Source organism: Ptychodera flava (genome assembly GCF_041260155.1).
Source record: "Ptychodera flava strain L36383 chromosome 23 unlocalized genomic scaffold, AS_Pfla_20210202 Scaffold_23__1_contigs__length_28996876_pilon, whole genome shotgun sequence".
Taxonomy (NCBI): Eukaryota; Metazoa; Hemichordata; class Enteropneusta; family Ptychoderidae; genus Ptychodera; species Ptychodera flava.
In genome coordinates, this window is record NW_027248277.1 from 6,131,920 (window position 1) to 6,158,171 (window position 26,252).

Below are 26,252 nucleotides of genomic sequence, written 5' to 3' on the forward strand. Positions count from 1 at the left end.
TGAAGATTTCATCAAATTTCACTATATCACACTAAGAGAACCCCTAGGAACCTGTATACCAAATATCAAAGGCATCAGACAAGTAGTTTTTGAGAAACACATTTTTTGACCAAAAATGGCAAAAATTGCACCAAAAATACAAAATTGCAGATTTCATCATATATTCTACATATCATATTTAGTTTATCTGTAGGAACCTGTATACCAAATATCAAAGCTCTCAGACGAGCGGGTTTTGATAAAATAAATTTTTGACCAAAATTGACAAAAAAATTCCTTAAAAATACAGATTTGCATATTTCATCACAATTTGAACAAATCCAAGTTGGGTTATCCCTAGGAACCTGTATACCAAATATCAAAGCTGTCTGACCAGTGGTTATGAAGAAGAAGATTTTTTACCAAAAATGCCTTTTTTGGCACTAATTTGCATATTTTTTACAATGTCAAAAAATAAAAAAAAGCACAATCATTTCAGGTCAGCCCAAAGTACTTACATGCTAATTTTTCATGTAATCTGCTCAGTGGTTACTGAGTTTTCAATTTTGACTGTTTTTTACATTTTTTCATTTAATTTGCATATTTTTGGCAATGACAACTTTATTTGAACAAAATCTCATCTACAGCCCATCATCCATGTACACACCAAATATCAAGATGAAATGTGCAGCGGTTTTGGAGCTTTTGATGTTGACGGACAGACATCAGACATACAGACATACAGACATACAGACATTTCCCTAGCCTATAAGAATAGCTTCCATTGCCATATATACATATGGCTATGGGAGCTAAAATTGATGATGAAATGTGGAAATTTGCGTGAAAATGATAAAATGGTGTAAAACCATGATAAACAAGATTTAAAAACTAATCTGAACAAAATGATTTGATCGCAAAAGCAATCCTTTTTAATAATCATACAGTCGTACAGGGCTAAAATATAATGGGGGTTTTCACGTATTATAGGATGTATTTATTGGAATTTTCTTATAGTCTCTAGGAAAAAATCAGCTGATATTTATGTTCTTGAATGAATGTTCAGCTGAATTTTACAAGATTGCACATAATTTGAAAGGTGTGGTGAAAATTTTAAAGTTTAATATACACATTCGAATCTTATATCACATTTATAAACCACTCATCACTAATTATATTAAATCTAAACAAAAAAGAGTACTAGATCTTTAAGAATACTTAATTTTGAAATAATCTCTTAATGTGTTCCTAATATATCTGTTACTATTGAAAATGTCAAGTTGCCAATGATGCAAATCATATACCCTGGACAAAACTGTGGAAACCTTGGAAGATTGCCAACCATGATCAGGTAGAATGATGTCCAAGCTTTATTTGCCGTTTAAATTTCACAGCTGACTCATTGTCGTAAGAATTTGCACTATAGTGGCTCTAGGTCATGTAACACTGTGTTGAACAATTTGCTAAAAATGATTTTTTGCGACTTGTGATGGGTTTGCCGATTACACAAGGCTGTAGGTCAACATATACTGTTGAACTGGTTCATGGGTGTTCTATCAATAACTAAGATTATGAGTTGAAGTGTCAGTACACAAGTACCATGGCAGACAAAAGTCAGAAAAAACTGAACCTTAAACCCATTTCTTTACTGTTTCAATACAGAAAGGCAATCATGTGACTGGTAATGCAAACACACTTATATGCTGTGAGCAAAATGGTACACAATGCATGGCAGGCTGAGGTCAGCGACAACGGAACTATGGTCCATTTGTTTTACGTTTCAACAGAGCAGCAACACAATCAGTTTGTTATAAATCATGTGACTTAAGTGTGGCACACCTACATATTCTTAGCAAACACAGCAACATTACAGACACCTTTTGAGTCAAATTTTACCAAAGTCAGGAATATTTGTAAACTTTTTGCTTTCTTTTGTTACTCAGAGCTTCAAAGGACTATTCTGCTTTGGAAGTTCAGAAGATCCAGATGCCTATTTGTGTCAGTTGAAACTCAGCCAAGCCATAACAACAAAGGTATGGTGTAATTTATCTATTCAGTATCATATATTTACAATGCCTGTCAATGTTTTCATCGAAAAGTACAAACTGTTTAGGATATTTTGAGGCTTCCTCGTTCAATTTTTGTGTCATTAATTATAAAAAGATTTTTATACATTGCATTTCTATAACTTCTTTATTGAAAAATTATCAAATATACACACATTTGAAATTATCTCTGAATACATTTTTCTCTACAATTTCTGCAAATTGTGATCTATCTCATGAAGATCACGGCATTGTCACAAAGTGAAAATATTGCACAGGAATTGTTGATGTAAGGCAGCTGAAAATATAGAGCATGATACTCTCTTATTCTGAAACCTGATCAATTTTGGTACATTTCAAGTGATAACAGCATTTAATAGAGTGAAAAATGGTAACTTACAACTAAATTTAGTGTTTAAAAAACAGTAGTAAAATTAGATGACCTGCAATTACCATATATTTTGTGTATCTTTAAAGTTACTTAATGTCATTTTTTTATTCTTGGAAAATGTTAATTTTGAGTAGTAAAAATATTAGTATTTCAACTACCAATTGAAATATAGACAAATAAACATCAGAATTGTATTAGCTTTAGTAAATAAACAATACGTTCAATGACTGCTCGTTTAAAGTTTCCCAAGAATTGATTAAACTTTGTATAGCTCTCCTTACCCTTTTTGATAAGACGTGCAGCAGGAAACACAATAATTTTTGACTTACATGTAAAGGGACTATGGTGATTGTTGATTATGTTAAAAAATGATGGCATTAATGTAAATCAGGCTTATCATTTGTAAGCATATTTTTGATATAAAAACAGACTGAATCTTGATAACATCATTACCAAAGGGTTATTTTCTGAAACATACAAAAGAAAAGTAGTAGTGCATCAAACAATTTTACTGCTTATCGACATTGTCATTTTATGAATTAGTTGCTTGAAAAAACTGCATAATTTTGCTCTGTTGATCATTAGGTAGCTATACCACTAATCATAAATCTATGTTTATATCAATACTATGATACCACAATACAGATATTTCTCCTGTAAATAAGTAACTGTCAAGTCATTATTTCTCCTGCAAGGACAATGGCAGACACACTCTCTGAAGCACTGCTTGTATCAACATCATGGAATACAGCATCAGATGACCTGACATCACAACCAACTAAAACACTGGTCAAAGATTTCTGTGAAAATACACTGAAGTCTGATGAAGTTTCTAAACTCTACTGTACTGTCCTTGATGTTGAAGTCAGTGAAGACCAGAAGAAAGATGCAGAGAGTGTTGGAGTTACTTTGATCCCAGCTACAAGGAGTAAACGGGCTAAACCTGAAGAAGACCCACCTGTATTGAACTGGCTGTTCAACCATGACAAATACTACCCACAACTTAAGGACTTACAAAATGTACAGCATGTTGTTAGTTTTTCTCCGAAAACAGAGAATGCAGCAGCTACTATCCATGAAAGTCTTTTTCCTCAAGCTCAGTTACACCAGCTATCTCCTCCTGAGCCAAATGGGGTCTTGTTTACTTTTGACATTTGGAATAAGGATGCTTGTGGACTGACCAATTATCACAGGACTATAATCCATGATTTCTGTGTAAGGAAGACCAAGGCTGGTGAACAACTCATTGCATATTCTACTGTAATAGATGTAGAACTCAGTGAAGACCAGACGGAAGATGCTGAGAAATGTGGCGTTACCTTGATCCCTGCACAAAAGGAGAAGAAAGGTACCAAGAAAAAAGATTTTCCAAATGTTGACTGGTTACTGAAGCATGAAACCTACTATCCACACCTACGACAACTCCAAAACATCAAGTACATAGTTGGCTACGCTCCAAAGACAGGATGGGCTGCTGCAGATATTAAGAAGAATCTGTTCCCTGATGCAAAACTTGTTTTGATTAACCATGCTTGTCCAGAGGAAGACTGTCTCTGTGAAAGTGGAGATGAGGATGATCCTGAATTGGAAGATGAAATGTTGGAAATGGCGAGTAAAGCTGATGTGTTGTTCTCAGTTGGTCCAAAGATATACAAATACTTTCAAAATGCTTACAGGGCAAACGTTGATGGAAGACAGCTTTCAGATATCCCTCATGAAGAGATTCTTCCAAAACCTGGACAAGTTTACTTTGATAGTAAACTAGTGAATGGAACAAACACTGGAGCTCCTATTATATTGACATATGGACAGCTTGACACACAGGAAGCCTTGAAAACTTGTGAGTCAATAGCTGCATCTATTGGAAATGTTGCTAACAAGAGGAAGGAATTGCATAAGGTATGCCCAGACTGGAAGATTAAAGGTATTTCCAAGCAGAATAAAAAGAAAACAAGAAACTTTCTCATTGAAAAACTTAACAGTGCTCATGTCGTGCCAAAACTCTATCCAAACTATTCAGTAAATAAATTGTTACAAGTTCTTCAACAGTCTCACCTCTGCCTTCCTCCATCATGCTACACTGACTACAGTTTTGAAGGCTTGGAAGCAATGGCAGCTGGTCTACCAACAAGAGTCCAGGATGATTCACACATTGCTAGTATGATTGAAAAGCACTTTCCAATGCATAAAGATTTATGTGTCATGACACGTCAGGAGACATACATGTTTACAGAAATATCAAGATGTCTTACTTCCAACACTGAAGCTTTTGATCATGCAAGGACACTCAAAGAAGATTTCAGTCAGAGTGAAGTGGTCACAAAAAGCTTGGCAAAATTTGCTTCTGTATTCAAAGAGGAGAAAAAGACCAATAAATCAGGTACTGGTCACATTATAAGCTGAAATCAATTTAACATTTTTTAAAGATTACAGATAAATATTGAAACCTATGGTGTAAAATAGATGACATGCCATACATATTGCCTTGTACTGTCTGGTACAAATAAAATGGTAATATAGGAAACTTTCATGACATGGTGATTTAATATTCCAATGGAAAGCTTTTAGGTCTTAGTTGAACTCTGTTTCTGTGTCGAGCCTGCTGTGTCACTAGAATAGTTGAAGTGAATGATATATATTTTATAACAGCCATTTTTACCTGTTTGTATGGTATTTATGTAATAAAGGGAAGTAACAGCTCTGCAACATTAACCTAGCAGAATTGGCCCACGGACTTTAACCATTATCAATGTTGGAACATCAAAAATACAAACGGCCGAAAGTGTTTTTCTGGGATTTTTCTTTCATATCTGTTCTTAAAGCTTTGCTGATGTTCGAAAATTTAAATGCATGAAACAGGGCACCCTGATTCTATGAAAGAGTATGATAGATTATTAATACATGCATCAATGAAAATACAAAAGCTTGATATTTGTAATAAAATAGGTGGGATTTGGTTATAGTAAATGAACACGTTTCTACTTGTCAAAAGCTATCATCACATTGGAGATTTTTACATTACATTTCAGGAAAACATAAAGGAAATGGGAAAGAACAGGAAAAAGAAACTAAACAAAGTGAGGATACACACCGAGGGATGTCGGTAACAAAAGGAATAAAAACAAAAGAAACCACAACAGTGCACCATGGGATATCAGTTACAGAAGATACAGATAATACAGAAGATAGGGAGACTATAAACCCTTCAGCAGTGCATCATGGGATGTCAGTCACAGAAATTACAGAGACTATTAAAACTACAGCAGTGCACCATGGGATGTCAGAAAAGGAAGATGTGGAGAGTACAGAGACTACAGCAATGCACCCTGGGATGTCAGTCATGGAAGATAAGGAGACTACTGAAACTACAGCAGTGCACCATGGGATGTCAATCATAGAAGGTATGGAGACTACGGACACTACAGCAGTGCACCATGGGATGTCAGTCACAGAAGATGCAGAGACTGCAGACACTACAGCAGTGCACCATGGGATGTCAGTCACAGAAGATACAGAGACTATAAAGACTACAGCAGTGCACCATGGGATGTCAGTCACAGAAGATATGGAGACTACAAACACTACAGCAGTGCACCATGGGATGTCAGTCACAGAAGATATGGAGACTACAGACACTACAGCAGTGCACCATGGGATGTCAGTCACAGAAGATAAGGAGACTACAGACACTACAGCAGTGCACCATGGGATGTCAGTCACAGAAGATAAGGAAACTACAGAAACTACAGCAGTGCATCATGGGATGTCAGTCACTGACACAGAGATTTGTGAAGGCACAGAAGGGCAACCTGGGAGTTCAAATGCAGGTGTGGAGACGACAGATGTTATAACAAAACAATCTTGGGTAGTCAGTGACAAAGAAACAACTTCTAAAGACAGCAAACAAAGTGCGACATTTCTGAGAAAAGAAAGTGCCAGTAAGGAACAAAGACAAACAAAAAAAGGAAATAACAGGAAAAGAAAGAAGATGAATGAAAGTGACAAAAAAAGAGAACCCAAGGTGCCAAGAAAAGAAATCAGAAGTAGACAATACAAAATATCAAATCATGGAAGGACTGAAAGAAATGAAAGTGGTCCAGTGAAAACAATCCAGACCAAAGACAAAACTCAGAGGATGAAAGAAATGAGTACCAATCCAAGCAATCCACCACCATTAGAGTCAACAAAAGCTAAAGAAAATCAGGTGATGTTTAATGGTAGTAGTTTATTTATGACTTCTTTGTTATTTTTTTTTTGTACCAACACTGTGTCTTGTATTCTCTGAACTTTTTCACTCCCGTTTTCCTCTGTAGAGGTCCACCATGCTGGTAAAAGGGTTAACGGTACATTGCAATGCCAAGTGTTCAGCTTGTTGACATAGCCTGCATATGTATAAGGGACTGGTCAGTTTCTTCAGCCTGGGGGGGGGGGGGCGGTGGATTCATGGGGGTCACCCTGTTTTTTGACTTTGGTGATGGGGGGGTCACCTTGTTTTTGAAATGCCCAATAGGGGGGGTCAGTGTGTTTTTTCGTATTTTGACACAGGCTCATCATTGCCTAAAATGCTAGTGTAAGCCACAAAATTCATTATTCAGTTGTATTTTTCGGCGCGCCCTTCGGGCGCGTAACTTTAATAATCAGTCATATTTTTCAGCACACCCAACTTTAACATATCAAGCATACATACATCAGAGATATCTGTATGTTCAATATTTTTCAGCGTGCTCTTCAAGCTCATTACTTTAATATATCAGACATTTTTCAGCATGCCGTTCAGGTGCATGACTTTAATATACAAGGCATATATATCAGAGATATCAGGATGTTTCATATTTTTCGGCGCGCCCTTCGGGCGCCATACTTTAATAAATCAGAGATATCTTGATGTTTGCTAAGTGAAAGTGTACCATTATGAAATCTGCATTTCATATGAAAAGCATGACAAATTTCTGATACTTTTCTGTTCTCTCTATGAGAATTCAGTATGAGAAAGCAACATGCACAAATATTTCACAATATATATTTGATACAGTGACTTATTTTAGAGATAGAAAAATGACAAGATATCTTTCCTTCTCATTGATGCAATTATTTTCCTTTGTGTCACAGGTTTTCTGTAGAAAGATGCTTTTTTATGAACAAAATAACATAAAAAAGGCAGTTTTTGTCATTATTAGCTGTGCTTTTATGGTTTCAATGTTACAAGAAAAGGTCCTCTCAGACACTGTACACATCAGATTTGGCTAAAAAAGCTCTCTATGGCTCCTCAGGAGATTTAATTGGATGGTTGGCAAGTCTTACACCCATCAAAGTTTTTGATTCACTGCTTTTTCCTCTTTGATATTAATGATTGACATCCATTTCTGTACAACAGTTCAGGACATCTGGTTAAGCATAGAAAGTGTGAAATACATTCAAAGCTCATTCAAAATAAAGCTCATTCAAAATGTACTGTATTCAAACTTTAAGATTGACACTTTGAAATTCCTATCTTACAACTGACATGTCAACAATTTCATTAAAACATAGAATGACTATTTAAAATATAAATATATGTAAAATGTAAAAAATATATATATATATATATATATATATATATATATATATATATATATATATATAATTTTTGTCCACCGTTTGCTTTACCTATGTCGCGCGCCGGGGGGGGGGGGGGGGTCACCTTGTTTTCGAAATTTGGAATGGGGGGTCACCCTGTTTTCAAAATTTGGCATAGGGGGGGTCAGCCACTTTTTGACGTCGGCAAAAAATAATCCACCGCCCCCCCCCCCCCAGGCCGAAGAAACTGACCAGTCCCTGAAGGCAAAAAGCGAATTTTCAGTCTACACCAAAAGTCATACATTGGCAATTTATTTACCTTGAATAATCCTGATTATTGGATCTCTTTGTTGATGTCTACCGATGTTTTATAAATATTTTTGCTATGTTGACAAACTGAAGTCTGGGCATTTCTAGGGCCCCACTAGCTGTATCTTTTAGCATTAATTTTATGATAAAGTTTGTGAGAATGAACCAATTTAGGTGTGTGTAAACACTTATTATTAACTACCCTCTGTGGGGACTGTTTATGCAATTTTAAACAAGATAAAGATTACACTGTGATTAAATGTTTGCCCAAACATTAAATCACAGCCCCATATGCGGCAAAGCAAAAACCATGGATACTGTGCATATCTGCACTGAAATCTTCACATAAACTGCACAGAGTAGTCACATGTATTGCCTAGGGATGAATGTTTTCAACTTTGACGTATGTTCTGTTTCCTTTTTAATATTACCAACTTTTGAAAATGGCAGGAAATCAAAATGTTTGTTAAAATTTACTTGTCAAATGTTTCACAAAAGAATGGTTTCCCAATGCAGTAACAGCCCATATCCCTTCACAGGGTAGAATTCAGAGAAAACCAGGTGAGACAAGAAAGATATTTTGAAGTCAACAAATTTCAAGAGTTACAGCTTCCGAGACTTTAATATACAGAATAAAAATCATAAAATATTGTCCAAAGATATCGCTACTGTCCCTTATATGTTAAGCTTTACCCACAAGTGAGAAGAAACAGTGAGCAAAGCATGGATTCATTAATGATGGCTGGTTTCTGTACAGTATAATTACCTTTATATATATATATATATATATATATATATATATATATATATATATATATATATATATATATATATATATATATAAATTTTAGTCCTTACGGTACATAGTACTAAACCATATATATAAAATTTTAGTCCTTACATAGTACTAAACCATATATATAACATTTTAGTCCTTACATAGTACTAAACCATATATATAAAATTTTAGTCCTTACATAGTACTAAACCATATATATAACATTTTAGTCCTTACATAGTACTAAACCATATATATAAAATTTTAGTCCTTACATAGTACTAAACTGTGTTCAAAGGGTAAGGAACAGCCTTATTCTTGCTGAGTTTTGCAATACATAGCTAAGTTAGGCATAATGAATAGACTACAACCAATGTCGTTTTATTATACTGACATGGTGCTGAAAGCGAGAGTGCAATTATGGTGTATAAGCTGACACAGTGCATTACACTGAAATGCAGATAAGAACGGACAGTGAAATTGATATAAATGTTGTCACACTTGTGTAATTGGTTTTGTAAAGTTGTTTCAAAATTTACTACAGGATATATAATTGTAGTTAAGTTGCAGCAAACAACAGACGGATGATAGCGTTGTTTCACAGTAGGCTGCCACTGTAATTGTTGATAGAGCAACAAAGCCTGTCGGCCAGTAGGAACTGATTAGTGGCTGTCAAGATTTCCTGACTTTCCATCCCCGTACATTTCAACAACTTTCTCACATACAGCTTCTTGCATATGTACACCTCTTTTCCCATGGATCATGATTTTTTGCCAAAGAACTTCATAGAATGCAAAGGCAACAAGAAACTAATGACAACTAGACTCTGACTTGGCTGTGATACAATGTAACTCAGAGCGGTGGTATACAAGAAATGTAATATGATTCTGTGTATGTGAAGTGCATTGCAAAGTTTACTCCCTGGTGTGTGTTTATTATGGCTCCATAGAAAGCTTTTTGATTTTCACCGCAGTTACAACAAGTCAGTTCAACTTTTGTGGCAAGTTTTGGAACGACTTTACAAACCAATTACACAAGTGTGATAACATGTAGATCAATTTAAATGTCCATTTTTATCTGCCTTTCAGAGAAGGGGAGATATTAAGAGAGAAAAGCTGTAAATCAAAAACTTCAGTTGGTAATTAGACTGTTGCCAGCCATCATTAATGAACCCATGCTTTGCTCACAGAAACTCTGTTCTTCCTAACTTTTGGGTAAAGCTTAACATATTTAAGGGACATGTATGTAAATAATGATTGATTAATTATAATACTCTGCTTTTAGCATCGAGCACTGTAATTTCCCACAAAAACATCTGTATACTTATATTATACACATATACCGGTATATCGAAGTATATAGATGTCCTCACGGGAAATTAGATACACATATATGTGTGTGTTTGTGTGTGTATTTATTTATTTATTTATATAACACACCCCCCCCCCCCCCCCGCCAAAGAAATTTAACTGACCTTCCCCTTTGATGCTGCTATCACTCACAAGTCAAAATTCTAAATTTATCACTGCAAAGTAGAGCATTGAGTAACAACTGTTTGTGAATGAAGACCACAAAGTATGTGTTTGAGGTGTACTGACTTCACTGTAAAGTTAGTTTTAACCAAATAACATGTCCTCTTCTGGTTTCAGATTCAGATGATTTCATGGTACGTGTTGGACTAGATGAAGAATCCTACCAGCAACAAATGAGAGATCTTGACAGTCAAGTCCAAACGAGGAGTGTCAGGAAGAAAAAGGAACAATTGAAAGCAGCATGGGAGAAGATCAAAGCAGAAATGGACAAAACTGAAAGTGAGGCTATAACAAATAACAATTCTGTCCAAAGAGTAGATCAAAACTGTAGGGACAACTTTGGTGAAGTAACAGTGACCAGTATGAAACAAGATTCCTTGGCAATCTCACTTGACCTACCTACTCTGTATAATCTGTACAGATTGAAACAAACATGTCTATCTGGTAGTTTTCCTGACTCATTTGAACCACTATTGATAACTGATAAGATGAGAGAGGAGGCTGACAAAGTTGGATTACAACTCAAGTTGAAAGCAACATATGACCAAGCCAGATTTGATGAACTGGAACTGTTCTTCATAAATAGTAAGTTTGCAGTGTTTAATACCTTGACAAGAAAATTAAGGTATTAATGTTTACCATATGTGGTGCAACTACCTAACTAAATGGAAAATTTTATGTGTCTAAATATATAGCTGTGGTAACTATGTTGTTTCTCAGGTTTTGACTATTGGATGATGATAAAATTTAATTACTGTCACTTTATCAGCGGGGCATGCATCCTTCACATTTCATGAAGAAAGTTCACTTTAAGTGACAAGACACCTCAGACACAACTCAAATGCAGAGTATTACAGGACAAAGTGTGTACATCAGTTTAAATGCTTAAAACCCCTACCTTATGATATTTCAGCACTGTTTAAGGTAGTATGCACCTCGAAAGTGAAAGACTTAAACTTTTGCTCTACCTTTCCTCAAGGAATCTTTCAATCATCGTCTTTCAAAATCAAGAAAAAAATAGGGGGTCACCGTGCAAATTTTTGTACTAGAGAACAAATTACCCAAGATTTACCGATATTATAAATTCAAAATGGCCGCCATCCCTGTGTTAACTCTTTGGAGAAAAATACAAATTTTCGAATTTCGAAAAACTACGCCGGTGAAAACTTTTCTTTCACCAATAGCTTTAAAATGAACCCCACATGTGATATATCAGAAGAGAATTGTAAAAGTTTGAGAGTCCGAATGTCTGTCCCCGAGGTGCGTTCTACCTTAAGTAACAGGTGTTTCTGGAAATGTAGCTGTATCAATCCAACCAGGAGATTCTCTTTCCTTGGAGAAAGCATCCCTAAGTCAGTCAATCTTCTCAATCTGGATTAGAGAACAAAAGACTGCACAGTTCATATGTATACCCCTTAGCCATGTTAGATGTAAAATATCTGCCTTTGGATAAGATATACTTTATTTTTAACACATTCACTTTCATTTGAATTAAGGATAATCAATCCTAGATACACCTCTGACTGACAATCATAACCAGCATTTGTAAGCAATTATTAACTGGTATTTCACAGAGGTTCAAATAGCAGCAAGTTGTCTTAGCTCATACATCCTTTTTTCATTCAGGAGATGGAGGTGGACTTGAACCTGTCAAAATGTATCATGATGTCATTGAGGGAGAAGATGATGAAGAGATACTCACTGATGTAAGTTTACAATTATTAAACAATAGTATTTTTATCAATGAAGAAGAAAGATATGTACTCAGGAATAACACAATTAGAGTATGTCAACAAGTTGTTCATATTATATTATTCATCACATAAATTTCAATTCATGATCTCATTCAAAACCAAGGAAATAACAGCCTATAAAATATCCTGTTGTACTTTGACATTTCAGGATGAAGACACTGTTCAGAAATCTGACACAATGGTCACAGGAAGAGTTGATGGTAGTTCTCAGACTGAACAAGGACAATGTAAGTACTTGTGGTTTATCTTTGTACTTCTCATTGAGATCACTGGATATTCAAATAAAATATTACCCAACATCAACATTCTGATTGGTATCCATAATCATCTGCCCAGGAGTGTATTGTTAAACATTTTATGACATATCAATACTCATGTAATCCATTCTGATCTTCGGCCACACTGACACTCACCCTGGACATGTTATAACAGTGTTGAACATAATCAGTGATGCATCCATTTACATCCGACATAGAAGATACTGATATTTTGAATATTAGATTATTACCATTTTATCAAGAGCAATACTGATGCTTAGATATTATTCCCTAATAATTTTCTTCGTTCTTCACGAAGGGAAACAGGAGTAATGTAATGACTGTGCAACCATGAGTAAATACAAGTGGTGACATGGTTATTACATCACAAGTATTTTTCAACCTAAATGAAGAAATTATTAGGAAATAATATACGTATTATATTCACAAGCCAAGAATTCGTGATTGTTTGCAAAATACAAGTTTTCCATAACGATTCCACATTGAAACTTTAAACAACTTTTGGGGTAATATCAATATGTCATTGGAGAGCTGTCAATCATTTTTGTTTGTCCTTCGCTTGAGTGAGGAACATGGCATTCACCTATGTGTACGGAAGAAATACCATAGGTCTTCTCGGTCCACACGTACCTTCTGCAAAGTTATACACAATTTCCAAAGATACCACAGGCCTAGAAATTTACCACGGACAATGTTACGCTATTTTTCCAGAACAAAAATCTTCTGAATCTCGACAGCATAGACAGCGTGTAACATTACACCTAACCTGGTTTCAATGCTTACGGCAGTATGCGCCTCAAAAGTGAAAGACTTTCAACCATTCTTGCCAAATCAACAATAGAAATCTGGGGTCACCATGCAAAGTTTGGAACTCAATGAAACACTACCCAACATTTTGCAATACTTGAAATTCAAAAGGCCATCTGCCATTACTGTGTTAACTCTATGGGTAAAAATTACAGTTTAGATTTTCGAGAAACTAAGATGTCAAGAGTTTTTCTTTCTCCAAACGAAAGACGTTCAAAAATTTTCTTTCTCCAAGCCCTTTAAAATGATCCCCAACAAGTAGTAGATCAGAACAGAATTGTAGAAATTAAATGGAGTCCAACTATCTGTCCCCTAGGCATGTTCTAACTTAATGAAGCCCAGCTTCAGGTTCATTATTTCCACATATTCCTTTAATGCAGGCATTACATTCTCCTGTTTTCATTGTTCGAGGATTATTATTGCATTAGTCTTTGGAAATATTGATTTCATTAGACAACTTTTGGAGGTTTAGCATGTGGCGTGGATGCAGCACTTAATGACCCACGTCCCCTTGTTGCAATGCAGTTGAAACTGTGTGTCTAACGCATGAAAGTGCACTCTGTGCCTCGAAAGTTTAGGTGGCATATGGGTTTATAAAAATGGAAACTCCCACATTGGCAACAAAACTAAAACACAAGGACTCAAAATTTGCCAAGTGGATGTATTTTGTTGGACTCTAATAATTATGACTGATTTGTACAAAATGTTCATGTTATGTTGACACTGACAAGCATATCAAAAAGATCGACACAAAAAACTTATGATGCACCAAAATGTATGACATAGACAATGTTTAATTGTCCTGATGTAGAACGACCAGAGTATAAATCCTGGTATTTATTTTTCAGAGGTGACAAACTTGGCTTTTGCATGTGATCACACTTACTGTTGGTTTAAATGTGTCCACTTTTTGTTGCTGTCAGCCACTGAAGATATCCAATCTAAATCTGAGATGGAAAGGGGAACTCTAGAATCTCAACTGAAGGAGGCAAATGAAGAGAAGGGTACCTTGGAAGAGAGATGTAAGGAACTGACACAGAAGTTAGAGAGTACTGAGCAGTCATTGGTCAGTCAACGTATTGGGAACAGTATGGAGAGAGAGAAATTACAGAGTGAACTTGAACAGAACCAGAAGCTGATCAAGGAACTTCAGGACAAAGTAGCAGAATTAGAACATCAATTGGAACAATCTGATCTGAAGAAACAAGGAAAGAAAGGTATTAAGGAGTGTTTGATTTTATGTGTTAGATTATTAACATTAGTCCAGTGTTTCATCTAGACAGGGGGGTTGGGGATTCCCCCTCTTTTGATACGTTGGCACCCCCTGGTTAAATTTGTCAAGGGGGGACTAGCCCCTCCCCCCCATGAAAATGGTACCAGTCATACCATAGAGATACAAGTAGTTCGAACACATGAATTGGCCCCCTACGTTTCTGATAAAGGGGAAAATAACACCCCCCCCCACCCCTGTTGATGACATCCTGGATGAAACACTATTAGTCCAGTCACAACTACATGTACAGTTAAAGCTGTGTATTAAAATATATTGACAAATGCAGTAAAATAATACCTACAAATTTCCCCAATTTGTCAAAAATATCCCTGACAATGGGTCATATTTTTTCTTATTTTTTTTTATGGGTAGATATTTTCAACTTGGGTGGCATATCCCCATATAAAATTTTTGGAGTACCCCGTCCCCAGGGGGGTCAGACCAACCATAGTACCTTGCAATGCCAATTCATTTGAAAAGCACAGTGGCCCAGACAATAGACTCTCAGTTTGCTATCATAGATTGCTTTCATGTTGTACCTTATATTATCTTCTTCTAAGACCTACAAAGCACTCCCTAACATCTTTGCAGTTGCATGATGGGAAAATCTACTTACTGTAAAACAAAGTGTGTTTGATTCACTCACCATTGACTTTGACACAATGAGGTACTCAGGAAATCATCCTTTGAAGTCCTGGAAACTTTTACATTATATCAGCCAACTGTGTCACAATCTATAAAACAACAGAAACATTATAAAACTGTCATCAAATCCCTTGGAAAAATTCCTCACAAATGTGTATCCATTCAATAAAGAAAAGCATCTATGAATTAATTCATATCAGATCCTGATATTATGAGAGTTTTCCTACTTCTGTGTTCAGTACATCAATAACTATGACATGTACAACTTGAACTGACACTAGCTACAAGTACTCCTTCGTCCCACACAAAGGCAAGGACATAAACTATGTATTGGCATAGCTTGTTGACTACAGTTCACATTAACTTTTTTAGGTCATTGATGTCATGCCATCCCTTACGAAAGATCAAAATTTGCCACAAGTTTGCATTCCTTATTTGTTACAAACTTGATACAAATTCTGACATCCAACAAGCACCAATCTTGCTAGTCAGTTATATACACTTTGATTCAAAAATAGGCTAAGTTTGCAGCAAGTATGTGTGGAAAGTGTGATGGACATTGCACCAAGTTTGTACAGAGAATGTAGAGGTCATTTTGTTTTTGTTTGTATTGAGTGTGCACCAAGCTTGGAGATGTGGGGGGGGGGGGGGAGGGGGGGGATTCAATATCATGGGCATGGTATCTGTTGCCTTAGCAACAGCAGACATATACTGTTGCCCTGGTAACTTTTCAGGGGATTTAGATGATTGTAATTCCTGACAGCGTCTTTTTCAAAGTAATGCTCACACAACATGTGGTACATGACATCATCGTGCTGCTACTCCCCATTGTATTGTATACAAATGATAATTTCTAAACTGGCTTATAAATATACACTCTTTAGATATGTTTACCTTGTGAGCAGCAGATTCTAAAATTCACCTTAGAGTCATGTATCCAGATGTTAGGTTGAACATCTATGAAAAAGTTGAGAGGATATTACTACATCCAACACGCACTCACCCTACGACACATTCAACTATACTACACTGTAAAAAGAAAAAACTTCTCACACAATAAATTTTGTTAACTAAAAAACACAATATATTACTGCAGAATAAAACAGTATCTCTACTATAATAAACATACAATCTTTGTACTTTATACATAAAATGAGCTGTAAAATATATTCTTTTTGGCATATATGTACAGTACTAGAGTACTCTAATTCAAAACATTCCCTGACAATGGAATTTAGATTGAAAAATGGTAAATTCTGTCTCTTTAAAGAAGATCATACAGATCACAATTTTTTTAAATGTGTACCAAATAGAAACTGAGTGGTGAAAAAATATTAAAGTCTCATAGATAGTTAACTATGAAAAACTTATTCAATTTTTGTGACATATATACTTTTGTTGACGAATAAAATTCACTTTAAACATTTCAAAATACCTTTCCGATTGAATGTACATGGAAAACATAAGAGTTTTAACTTAATGTTGTATTATTACATGTTCAAATCAAAACGCAAAATCATCGAAAAACATTGTCCAGAGCTACCAAAAAAAAAACTTCATGGGATGACCTTGACTTAACAGCGATATTTGAACAGACACTTAGTGTTCAGTCTAACTTCAAAAAGCATACAACTAAATACAACCACATTCCACATCACTTGGATGATAGATTAGTTCCGCCGAGTCCAAAATATTGCTTCCACCGTAAGATACTGACAACTGTGACGAAAATAACTCTGCCATGTCCGATTTGTCCAATGCACAGCATGCAGTGCCTGTGGAGTTTCTATCATAAGAACCAATGCAATGATCGATAGGGACAGTCTCACTTCTTGTCATCATGATGTTCTCAATGAACAGTGGTTGAATTGAAATAGTCCTCTGTGGCATGGAAAGTGTCAAAGCAGCAAACTCTAGCTTGAAACTTAACTGAAATCCAGCGGAATTGTCCAAGGTCATTTGAGTGTATAACGGACATCCATGATCCACTGAATGTGTTTAACTTACATAAACTCTCGGTGTCGAACGGAGGCAATATGTCCTTCATCAAACAACAATTGTACTCCCAAATCTCTTCTTTGTTCCCTTAATCGTCCGATGACAGAAATAATCTACAATTTCTCCCCAAAACGGCAGGTAAAAACGTTGTAAATTTGACTGCTGAAGCAGTGCATGATCCATGACTTGTTATGGTGCAGTGGAGTTCAAATGCTGGTATTGGCCAAATTAGCCAATCAAGTGTCTCTCTTCACGACATGTGATCTTGTAAGGTCGAAGTCCAAATACATTATAGTCTGTGTGACCTGTGACCTCGATGCTCTCATTTATCTGAAACGTCAGTTTCTCGAGAAATGGGAGAGTATATTACTTTTTTACCAACTTTTATGCACTTGAAATCAATCATTTGAAGACATTTGGTGTCAGCTGGGATCCATGGTCTTTGGACATGTGTAATAATGCAAGTAATCATTTATAGCCGTGGCAATGACTTTTCCCTGCTCTGAGCGTACTGCTACTGGTATGACAGTGTGAATGTGTTTTGGCGGACACATGACAGGTACTTTCAGTGGTTACGACTAGTGAACGGAACAAAAAAGTCTTTAAATGGAATTCGAGTACCATTTTTGGATCCTTATCATTTAAAATATGTCCAAGGAAATTGTTTGAAAAATGGCAGCTTAGTTGACTTTTGATGTTTTTCATTCATGATGTTGCAATGGTTTGATATGGAGGTAGCTACCTCAATGGTTTTATAAATTTGTGCATTCCACGCGTAACCTAATTCATATGTGTTTAACAACCGAGAGTATTTAAAAAATTTTTGAATAAAAAAGAATTAATTTGTCATTTTGTACAATGAACACAGGGTACGTAGTTCGATCATTGTTTCAATTCTGTGACAAAACAGTGCCACGTGGGACAGCTAAAAAATCTGAAGTTCGTACCAAACTTGATTTGTATTTCACATATATCTACAAGCTTGGTACAAATGTCACAACTACCATGGTGAAAATCCCATAGTGTGTACCAAACTAGTACAAACTTGGTGCATATTCCACATGTTCAATTAAAGTGTGTATCAAATTTGTAACATATATGTACTAATATGTAGCAAGTTTTGATCTTTCGTAAGGGTTACCTGCATTCAAGCCAGGAATGGCAATTATACTTATGAAAATCCAAATTTTGATATACTCACTCATGTTTGAACTTTTAACATCACAGAACAATGTAATTTGAAGTCTTGCAGACTTTTCAGTGGTATTCTGTATCAGTGAAAATCTGAAAGAAAAAATGTAAAGAAATAATATATAGTACCTGGTACGTTGTTTTATCAGAATTGATGCACTTATGGACAGATCTGTGGTCCAGAGTGGCCGCTTTCATTGAAGGTGTTGTATTTGTGACTTCTTTAGGTTTTGTTACACATTCAGAGAGCTGATTGTATGTATCAGTTGTTTACATACAATAAAATTCAGTTATTTAAAAAATTTGTAAACACCATGGTTACCAGCAATTCACTAGTTATCAGAGACAGTTGTGATTTGATTTCATGGACAATAACAACTATTGGCAGACCACTGTCATTGACAAAGGATGTTTAAACTGGACACTATCATTTTGTCAGGGTGTAACAGACCGACAAGAAAGACAAGTCACTTTGAGTCCATCCAATACAGCTGTAATGAACACACTGACTGCAGGAAAGTAATCATTATTACATGTATCAATTCTGATCAAATAGAAACACAGTCTACCATGTGTTGAATTACATACTATATCTGCCTTGTTGATCAAGTAATCCTGTCTGTGTCATGAACAGTAATCAGCTGTAGGAAGAATTTTGTTAAAACCCATTTTATCAGAATTGATGCATTCTGGGACAGACCTGAGGTCAAAGTGCACATTTTATAAATGTGGACTATATCGTGGTTTATCAAAATTCCATGATGCATCCAATCGTATATGGCTTAGTTTGCCTTTCACTACAGATTTGAAAACACAGAGTAGCTTTCTTACAAGAGTTACTGTTAGGTGACTTCACAGCGATTTTAAGGTTACAATAGGAATGCTTGAATTCTGGAGCAGTTATCACTATGATAAAAAAACAAATCAATGAGTCTGTGAATTTAACAGAGATAGGTTCAGAGTTGAATCTGAGGGAATTGCCATGTTTGTATCATGTGTTCTGTTACACTTCAAAACACAAGCTGCTACAATTTACTTTATGTTGAAGCATATGAACACTCAATCACTGCCCCTCGTGGTTCACATTGAACCGTGTTGGATACAAACACCACTACCTAAGGACAATTGACTGAACTAGGAGAGTGTTTGTCAAACTCTCACCTCTGAACTTTGACCTCATTGCATACACTGCAGTGATCACTCTTTGACATCTTGTAAACTTTCACCATTTCATCCAATTATTGCTGGTAGAATAAAAGAAAACAACATGTTAAAATTTAGGCATCCAAACTGCCAAAGCTAGGAATGCATGAGCTTAATCTTTGCATATGACATTAATCTACATTAATTCATAAAATACTGACATTGAGAACATTCAAGGGTTTATACTGTCTTTACACAGTGCAGATTTATAGATGTAGGCAGAGAATGGCAGCCATTTTGTTTTTTGCAACTGTAGCTCAGGAACACTCAAAAGTTGAAAACATTTGTTGTTGTTATCTCGACATTTATCTAGTCTAGGTTACCTAGGGGGTCAGACTGCACTTCTGGGCTCTCATCTGGCTGTCCCAATACAGTTCAGGGAAATCCCATTCAAAAATTTCTGAGCAAGATGGTGTAATACAGACTGGAGCCATGCATTCTGGGAGCAACTGATCTATTGTAATTATCACGTTTTGACGCAAAGTCACAGAAAAAATATAACTTCAAGGTTACGTAGAAGTAGCTTTTGAAGTCCTTTTTTTTGGATCAGTATATAGACAAGTAGAATACAATGGACCCAAGATATAAAATTCATAGTTCACACTTAATTACAAAGGCGCCACTTTAGCATAACCTTGAACATGTTGAAGCTATATTTACGTGACTTTGTCTAAAAAACAATAATTACATCATGGATCAGTTCTTCCCAGGATGCATTGCTCTTGTCTCTAATGCACCATCTTGCTCAGTAATTTTTGAATGGGATTTCCTAAGACTGTGGGGGTGGCCGTATGAGAGCCAAAAGTGCAGTTTGGGTAACAGAAACTAGATGTTTATCATATAATATGATGGCTGATATTTTACAATAAATGTCACCGGAATGGAGAAATGTGGACATAGGTATAAAATGGTGTGAAGGTCAAATATTGCAAAATCACTGATTGATTTTCGGAAGAACAGTTACTTACCAAGAGACTGTCTTCACATATTATTTAAATGATCTCTATAATTGTGATGCTATGCCAGACTGCAGATATCTCAGACAATTTGAAATCTGTATGACTAAATGGAAGAAAATCACATTATGGAATGCCATGCAATATTTGTGTGTGTTTTAACTAAAGTTATAGGAATATGTAAATGATCTAGGAACTTTGATAACATTACTACTGTCTACCAGTAAAACTATATTCATGTTCGGTCAAAATGACTAGAAAATTAAAAAATGACTTCAACTCACAAACATCTGGTGGAGCACCAAAAGTTATGAAAAGGCCAGGGTTTTACATCACTTTTAACTTTTGAGAGTCCCTGGGACTCCTGGTGTTAGAAAATGGGAGTCCTACATCAAAATATGGGGGTCCCAATTTATTTCACAAAAATGTTTTATAGTTTATCAATGCCATGGTCTTCACTGTGTTCAATTAGTATTAATTTGCATACACAGAGACAACAAGGTTCCATATTGTACATGGAGGGGTAACTATTGTGCAACACATGCACACAACTTTAGGGCATATTCAACTGACTCTGTATAGTTTGAACCGCCTGTATAACTATAATGAAGAGTTGAAGACAAAAACACATTTCACTAACCTTTTTATCGATTAATTTTGGTGTTTGACCCAACTTACATTAGTTTAATTCACGTACGCGTGTGTAACTATCTGTGGCTTATCTAGCCCTACGAGTATGGCGAGAGTGTCCGGCTTTGGCTACGCCGCCTCCGGAGGCGGCGTAGCCAAAGCCGGACACTCTCGCCATACTCGTAGGGCTATGGCTTATCGAGTCACGGACTCGTACTACCATACATACTAGTCAATCCGTTCGCCAAGTTTGATCACATTTTTTGACAAGCACGCCACAAAATCCGCCACAAAATGGAAAGAAACCACTAAGTATCGAGAAAAAAGTTTCATGTCCGGTTTATTTCAGTTAAAAAAATGCGTAACACGTAGGAAATGTCTCGCAATGTCAACAGTTCAGAACAACTACATTTCATTTACAAACCGGGTCGACTGTTATGGCCGTCTCGCTTCAGGACGGCCGGAGGTCAAATATCAAGAGTTTAAAGGGGCTTTTGGCAGTCAAACGCTTGAAAATTCACAAAATACACTTCAATTTAACCGAATCCTTACAAATTTCTCAATCTTGCATGTTTTGGACTTCGAAAACCTTAACCTCGGGTTCCATGTCGAGAGTTAGGCATCACACAGTGCCGCCATCTTGGCCGCCGATACGTTCGAAGTTCACTATCGCGATCGATTTGGTCACCAAATCGCGTCATTTTTCCATAAAATATTCTCAAAAAAACTGTAAAATCTATCATTTCTATCACCCAGAGGGCAGTAGCTTGGCATAATATAGTTGTCTTCCGTGTCTACGGCATGGTAAAGCTTTCAAAACGTACGTACGTGTTTCGTTCAATGCACTGTGGCCGTATCCGCGCGCGTACGGGTGAAACTGCAGACCTGATTAAATATTCATGAAACCGCTGACCTCTTTTGAAGAAAGTTCGCATAAATTACTGGAATTTTCGATTGTTAGGCTGCATGATGTCATTATTTTAATCCTTATATGGTACTAAACTGGGTTCAAAGGGTCAGGAATAGCCTCCTTCTGGCTGAGTTCGGCAATGCATAGCTAAGTTAGGCATAAGCATAGAACGCAATCACTGTCGGTTTATATACCGACGTGGCGCTGAGAGCGAGAATGCCGTGTCGGTTTATAAACCGACGCGGCACTTTAAGGGTTAAAGTACGGGGTCGGTAAGGTTTACTGGGATGTGTTTTACGTGTTCAGCAGCTTCGCAAGGTGTACACCAGCAACAGATATTGCTGCGTCCCAAGGGACGCGTGGTTTAGTTTTTGAGGGGTCCTGCGTCCGGTTTCATGCGTAAAGGACGCAGAAATGCGCGTCATGTAAAACCCTGAAAAGGTAATAAGAATTTTTGAGTTACAATTATGAAGCTGTTGCCATGGAAAACAGACAAGACTCTATCAATTCATTAAGTTATCATTTGGAATTTGACAACAGTTTAAGAACTATTCATACTTGAGAATTTTCATTTTACTTTTAATGAGAAAGTGTTATGATGAAATTTTAAACAAATAGAATAAAATTGTTGCTATGGTTACCAGTAGCACACAAGTGTATTTATGTATTGGTACACAAACATAAAGTTTAGTTCAGTCCTATATTTACACTCAAAAAAATGCAGGAGAACACTACAGAATTTTGGTTAAAAATGTTCACAAATTCAAAATTTGTTGACAAAATAAAAATTTTTGAGCAATAATTAAAGAATATTGCCATGGATACCAGCCAAACATTATATGAGTGTTTCAATACATTGGCATATCATTGACAAAGTTTACATTATGTGTCAGTGAATATTTCCAAGAGAATTTTTATTTAAATTGAAAAAACAGGTACAAGGCAATGATAATTTTGAGCAAATGGAATAAAATCTGTTGCCATGGTAACTAATAATACTCTAGTGTAGTAATATATTCTTACAACATGAATAAGCTTACTTCAGTCTTACAACTTTTACAAAAGATTTTTCATTTTACTTCAACAGCATAAGAGGGTTATGAAGAAAAGCACATTTTGACCATTTATGTTGCCATGGTTACTTGTTATGCATGACTGTACTAATGCATTAATGCATAACAAACAACCTAATGTCCAACTGTGAAATTTTGCAAAAACAATTTGGATCTACTACATGAAATATAAAGGTTACAGAAAAATAAATATTGTGGGCATAGTTATCAAGAAAACGTTGCCATGGTTACAGTAATAAGTAAATGAATTCAAATTTGGTACATAATAGGTACATCTTAAACATTAACAAATGTGCTTTATTGTAAAATTTTGAAATTCAGTGTAAGAAATTAAAAAATTATGACAAAAGTGAACTACAGTATGTCAATATTTACCAGAGATTTTCAATTTCAAATACAAACAAAGCTATTAGAAAATAGTAATTTTGAGCAAATGAAAAAAAATCCGTTGTTATATATATTGATGTATTGCACCACTGAGCAAGCTTTTTTCAGTCGTACAACTTTTGCGAAAGAATGTTCATTTTACTTCGAAAGCAAATCAGAATATGAAGGAAAGCAAATTTTGAACATTTATGTTGCCATGGTTACTTGTTATGCATGACAATACTAATGCATTAATACAAAATAAAGAAGCTTATGAGAATCTGTGATCTTTTGCGAAAAAATTTTGGACCTACTACATGAAATACAAAAGTTACAGGAAAATTAATATTTTGAGCAATTGTCTCAAAAACATGTTGCCATGGTTACTAGTAATAAGTGAAGGACTTCGTATTTTGGTACATGATAGCAACATCTTTAAAATAAATGTGCGAAATTGGAAGAATTGGAAATTTAGTATAATAAATAAAAAATGTATGACAAAAATACTGACTTTGCCTATTTCTGTTGAAAATGTTGCCATGGTAAATTCGCAAAATGACTAATAATTGAGGGAGAAGTTTTCAAAAAATAACATTATACTTCAAAGAATTTATGTGAGTTTAAAAAAATTCTGTTGCAGTGAAAAAATTATGTGAATTAAAGTGTTTCTTTTTACAGCAGAACAAAAAGTAAGCTGTGCAACAATGCATTCAATAATTTTCACAGATTTGACCTTTGACCTTTCAGGTGACTGGTCAGTGACATCGATTAATGGTCAACTCAAGACCAAGGACAGAAGTTCAAGAGTCCAAGAGGTTTAGTCTTCCACCGTGATAAACTTGTGGTGTGTGACCGCGGTAACAGTATTGTACAGATATTGAACAAAGATTATACCTGTGACAAAGTCATGGGAAGCTTTGATGGTCACTTTGCAAAGCCATTCCGGCCACTGAGTGTAGCCATCTCACATTTCAACCGCTATTTCATACTTGATGATGAAAATAAACAAATTGTTGTTTGTGATGAAAATGGTAAAATTATCCAAATAATTACTCTACCTGAAAACATCAAAGTAGTCTGGGACATAGCTCTGATGGATGACTTTGTTTTGGTCACTTTGCGTTTGACCTCTCCGGACACCAGTATGAGACCTGAGGACAGAGGTGATAGACTGGTCAAGTACACTCAAAGTGGAGAATATCTAGCAGAAGTCAATGGTCAAATTAGAGGCCAAGGACAATTCTACTGGCCGGTGTCTGTGGTTGTAAACAGCAACAATGTCATCATGGTTTATGACAATGGCAATGGATGCATCAAGTGTTTTGACAGCGACCTGAATTTTTTACATCAATTCGGACAAAGTCAGCTATCAGGGTGGATTGTGGGATACAATGGATACATTGCTGTGGATGAAGATGATAATGTTTATGTTTGTAACAACTACTTTGATAGAATCCTAAAATATGGATGTGATGGAAAGTGGATCTGTGATCTGTTGGAAGGTAATGTGAGAGACCCTGTGTTCATTGCAGTCATGGGTGATAAAATTGGTGTTGTAGAGTTTGGCAGAGACCAAATCAAAGTATTTTCCAAGTAGATAAAATACACCAACATGAAGTGTATGTCTACATGACATCAAAATGTCAGAATTTGGAGGAATTTTTTGAAAGGAATAATTTTGTGAGCGTTGAAGTTTGAACGCATTGCATTGACTTGACTGCATTGTTGACAAGGATGTCATGGCAACAAGTTGATTGCAAGGTTATTTTTACAAATTTAGAAATATGGTTGTTGATAAAAACTGTGATTTTTGTCAGTCGATCCATCTCAGGGATGTTAGAAATCCAAAACGGAGATGTTTTGTGGATTTATTATCAACAATTTTGACCAATTTTGTCATGGAGGTATTTGACTGCCGCTGTACATGGTATACCCCAATGACAACATTGGTCAAAAATGTTTGTTGATATTTAAATTTTGGCGTTATTTTTCATTTTAAAATTGAAATTTTGGATCAGACAATCTCAGAGATACAGTCGCTCACTTCCTTTGTATACCGGTGAAACAATCTTGCAAATTTTGTGAAATTTTTATTGAAAATTTTGATCAATTTTGACAAGGGGTTGTCTACAGGCAATAGTACAGATACACCTTCCATCACATCGCCATAAATATCGGGCGGAATATCAATTGTGTGTGCAAAATAAGATGAGATAAAATACCTGCATATCTGATGATGTTAATTTTGTTGAAATCTGTCGATATTTCCATCCGATGGAGGAAGATTACTCTGATTTATGGTTTATAAACAACGACTTCAACCTTAGCAATCAACGCCATTCTAAGTTCAGGAACGTACGTTGAGGGCGTTGTATCCAGGAGGTCGATCTCACTATGTTGAGAGGGGCACGCGAGTGGGGTCAACTCAGGGCATTACTTCGTTGTACCAATTGTACAAACTTTTCAAGGGTAGTTTTGAAATATTCACAATGCTTTCGTTTTGTATCAGTGTCCTGTTTTCCAACTTTTGTTGTAAATAGTGACTCTTGACACATCTTACAGTGAGAATTATCAGTGG

General features: G+C 35.8%; 1 protein-coding gene across 1 annotated transcript in view; it reads left to right on the top strand.

Moving 5' to 3' along the window:
• The first annotated feature begins 1,763 nt into the window (after nt 1–1,763).
• The window catches only part of LOC139124355 (uncharacterized), a 61,105-nt gene continuing 36,616 nt past the window's right edge, over nt 1,764–26,252 (top strand). The window contains exons 1-6 of the mRNA XM_070690496.1: nt 1,764–2,012; nt 3,111–4,795; nt 10,708–11,175; nt 12,217–12,296; nt 12,493–12,571; nt 14,353–14,646. Coding sequence (XP_070546597.1) covers nt 3,115–4,795; nt 10,708–11,175; nt 12,217–12,296; nt 12,493–12,571; nt 14,353–14,646 — 2,602 coding nt within the window. The 5' untranslated portion in view covers nt 1,764–2,012; nt 3,111–3,114. The remainder of the gene's footprint in view (nt 2,013–3,110; nt 4,796–10,707; nt 11,176–12,216; nt 12,297–12,492; nt 12,572–14,352; nt 14,647–26,252) is intronic.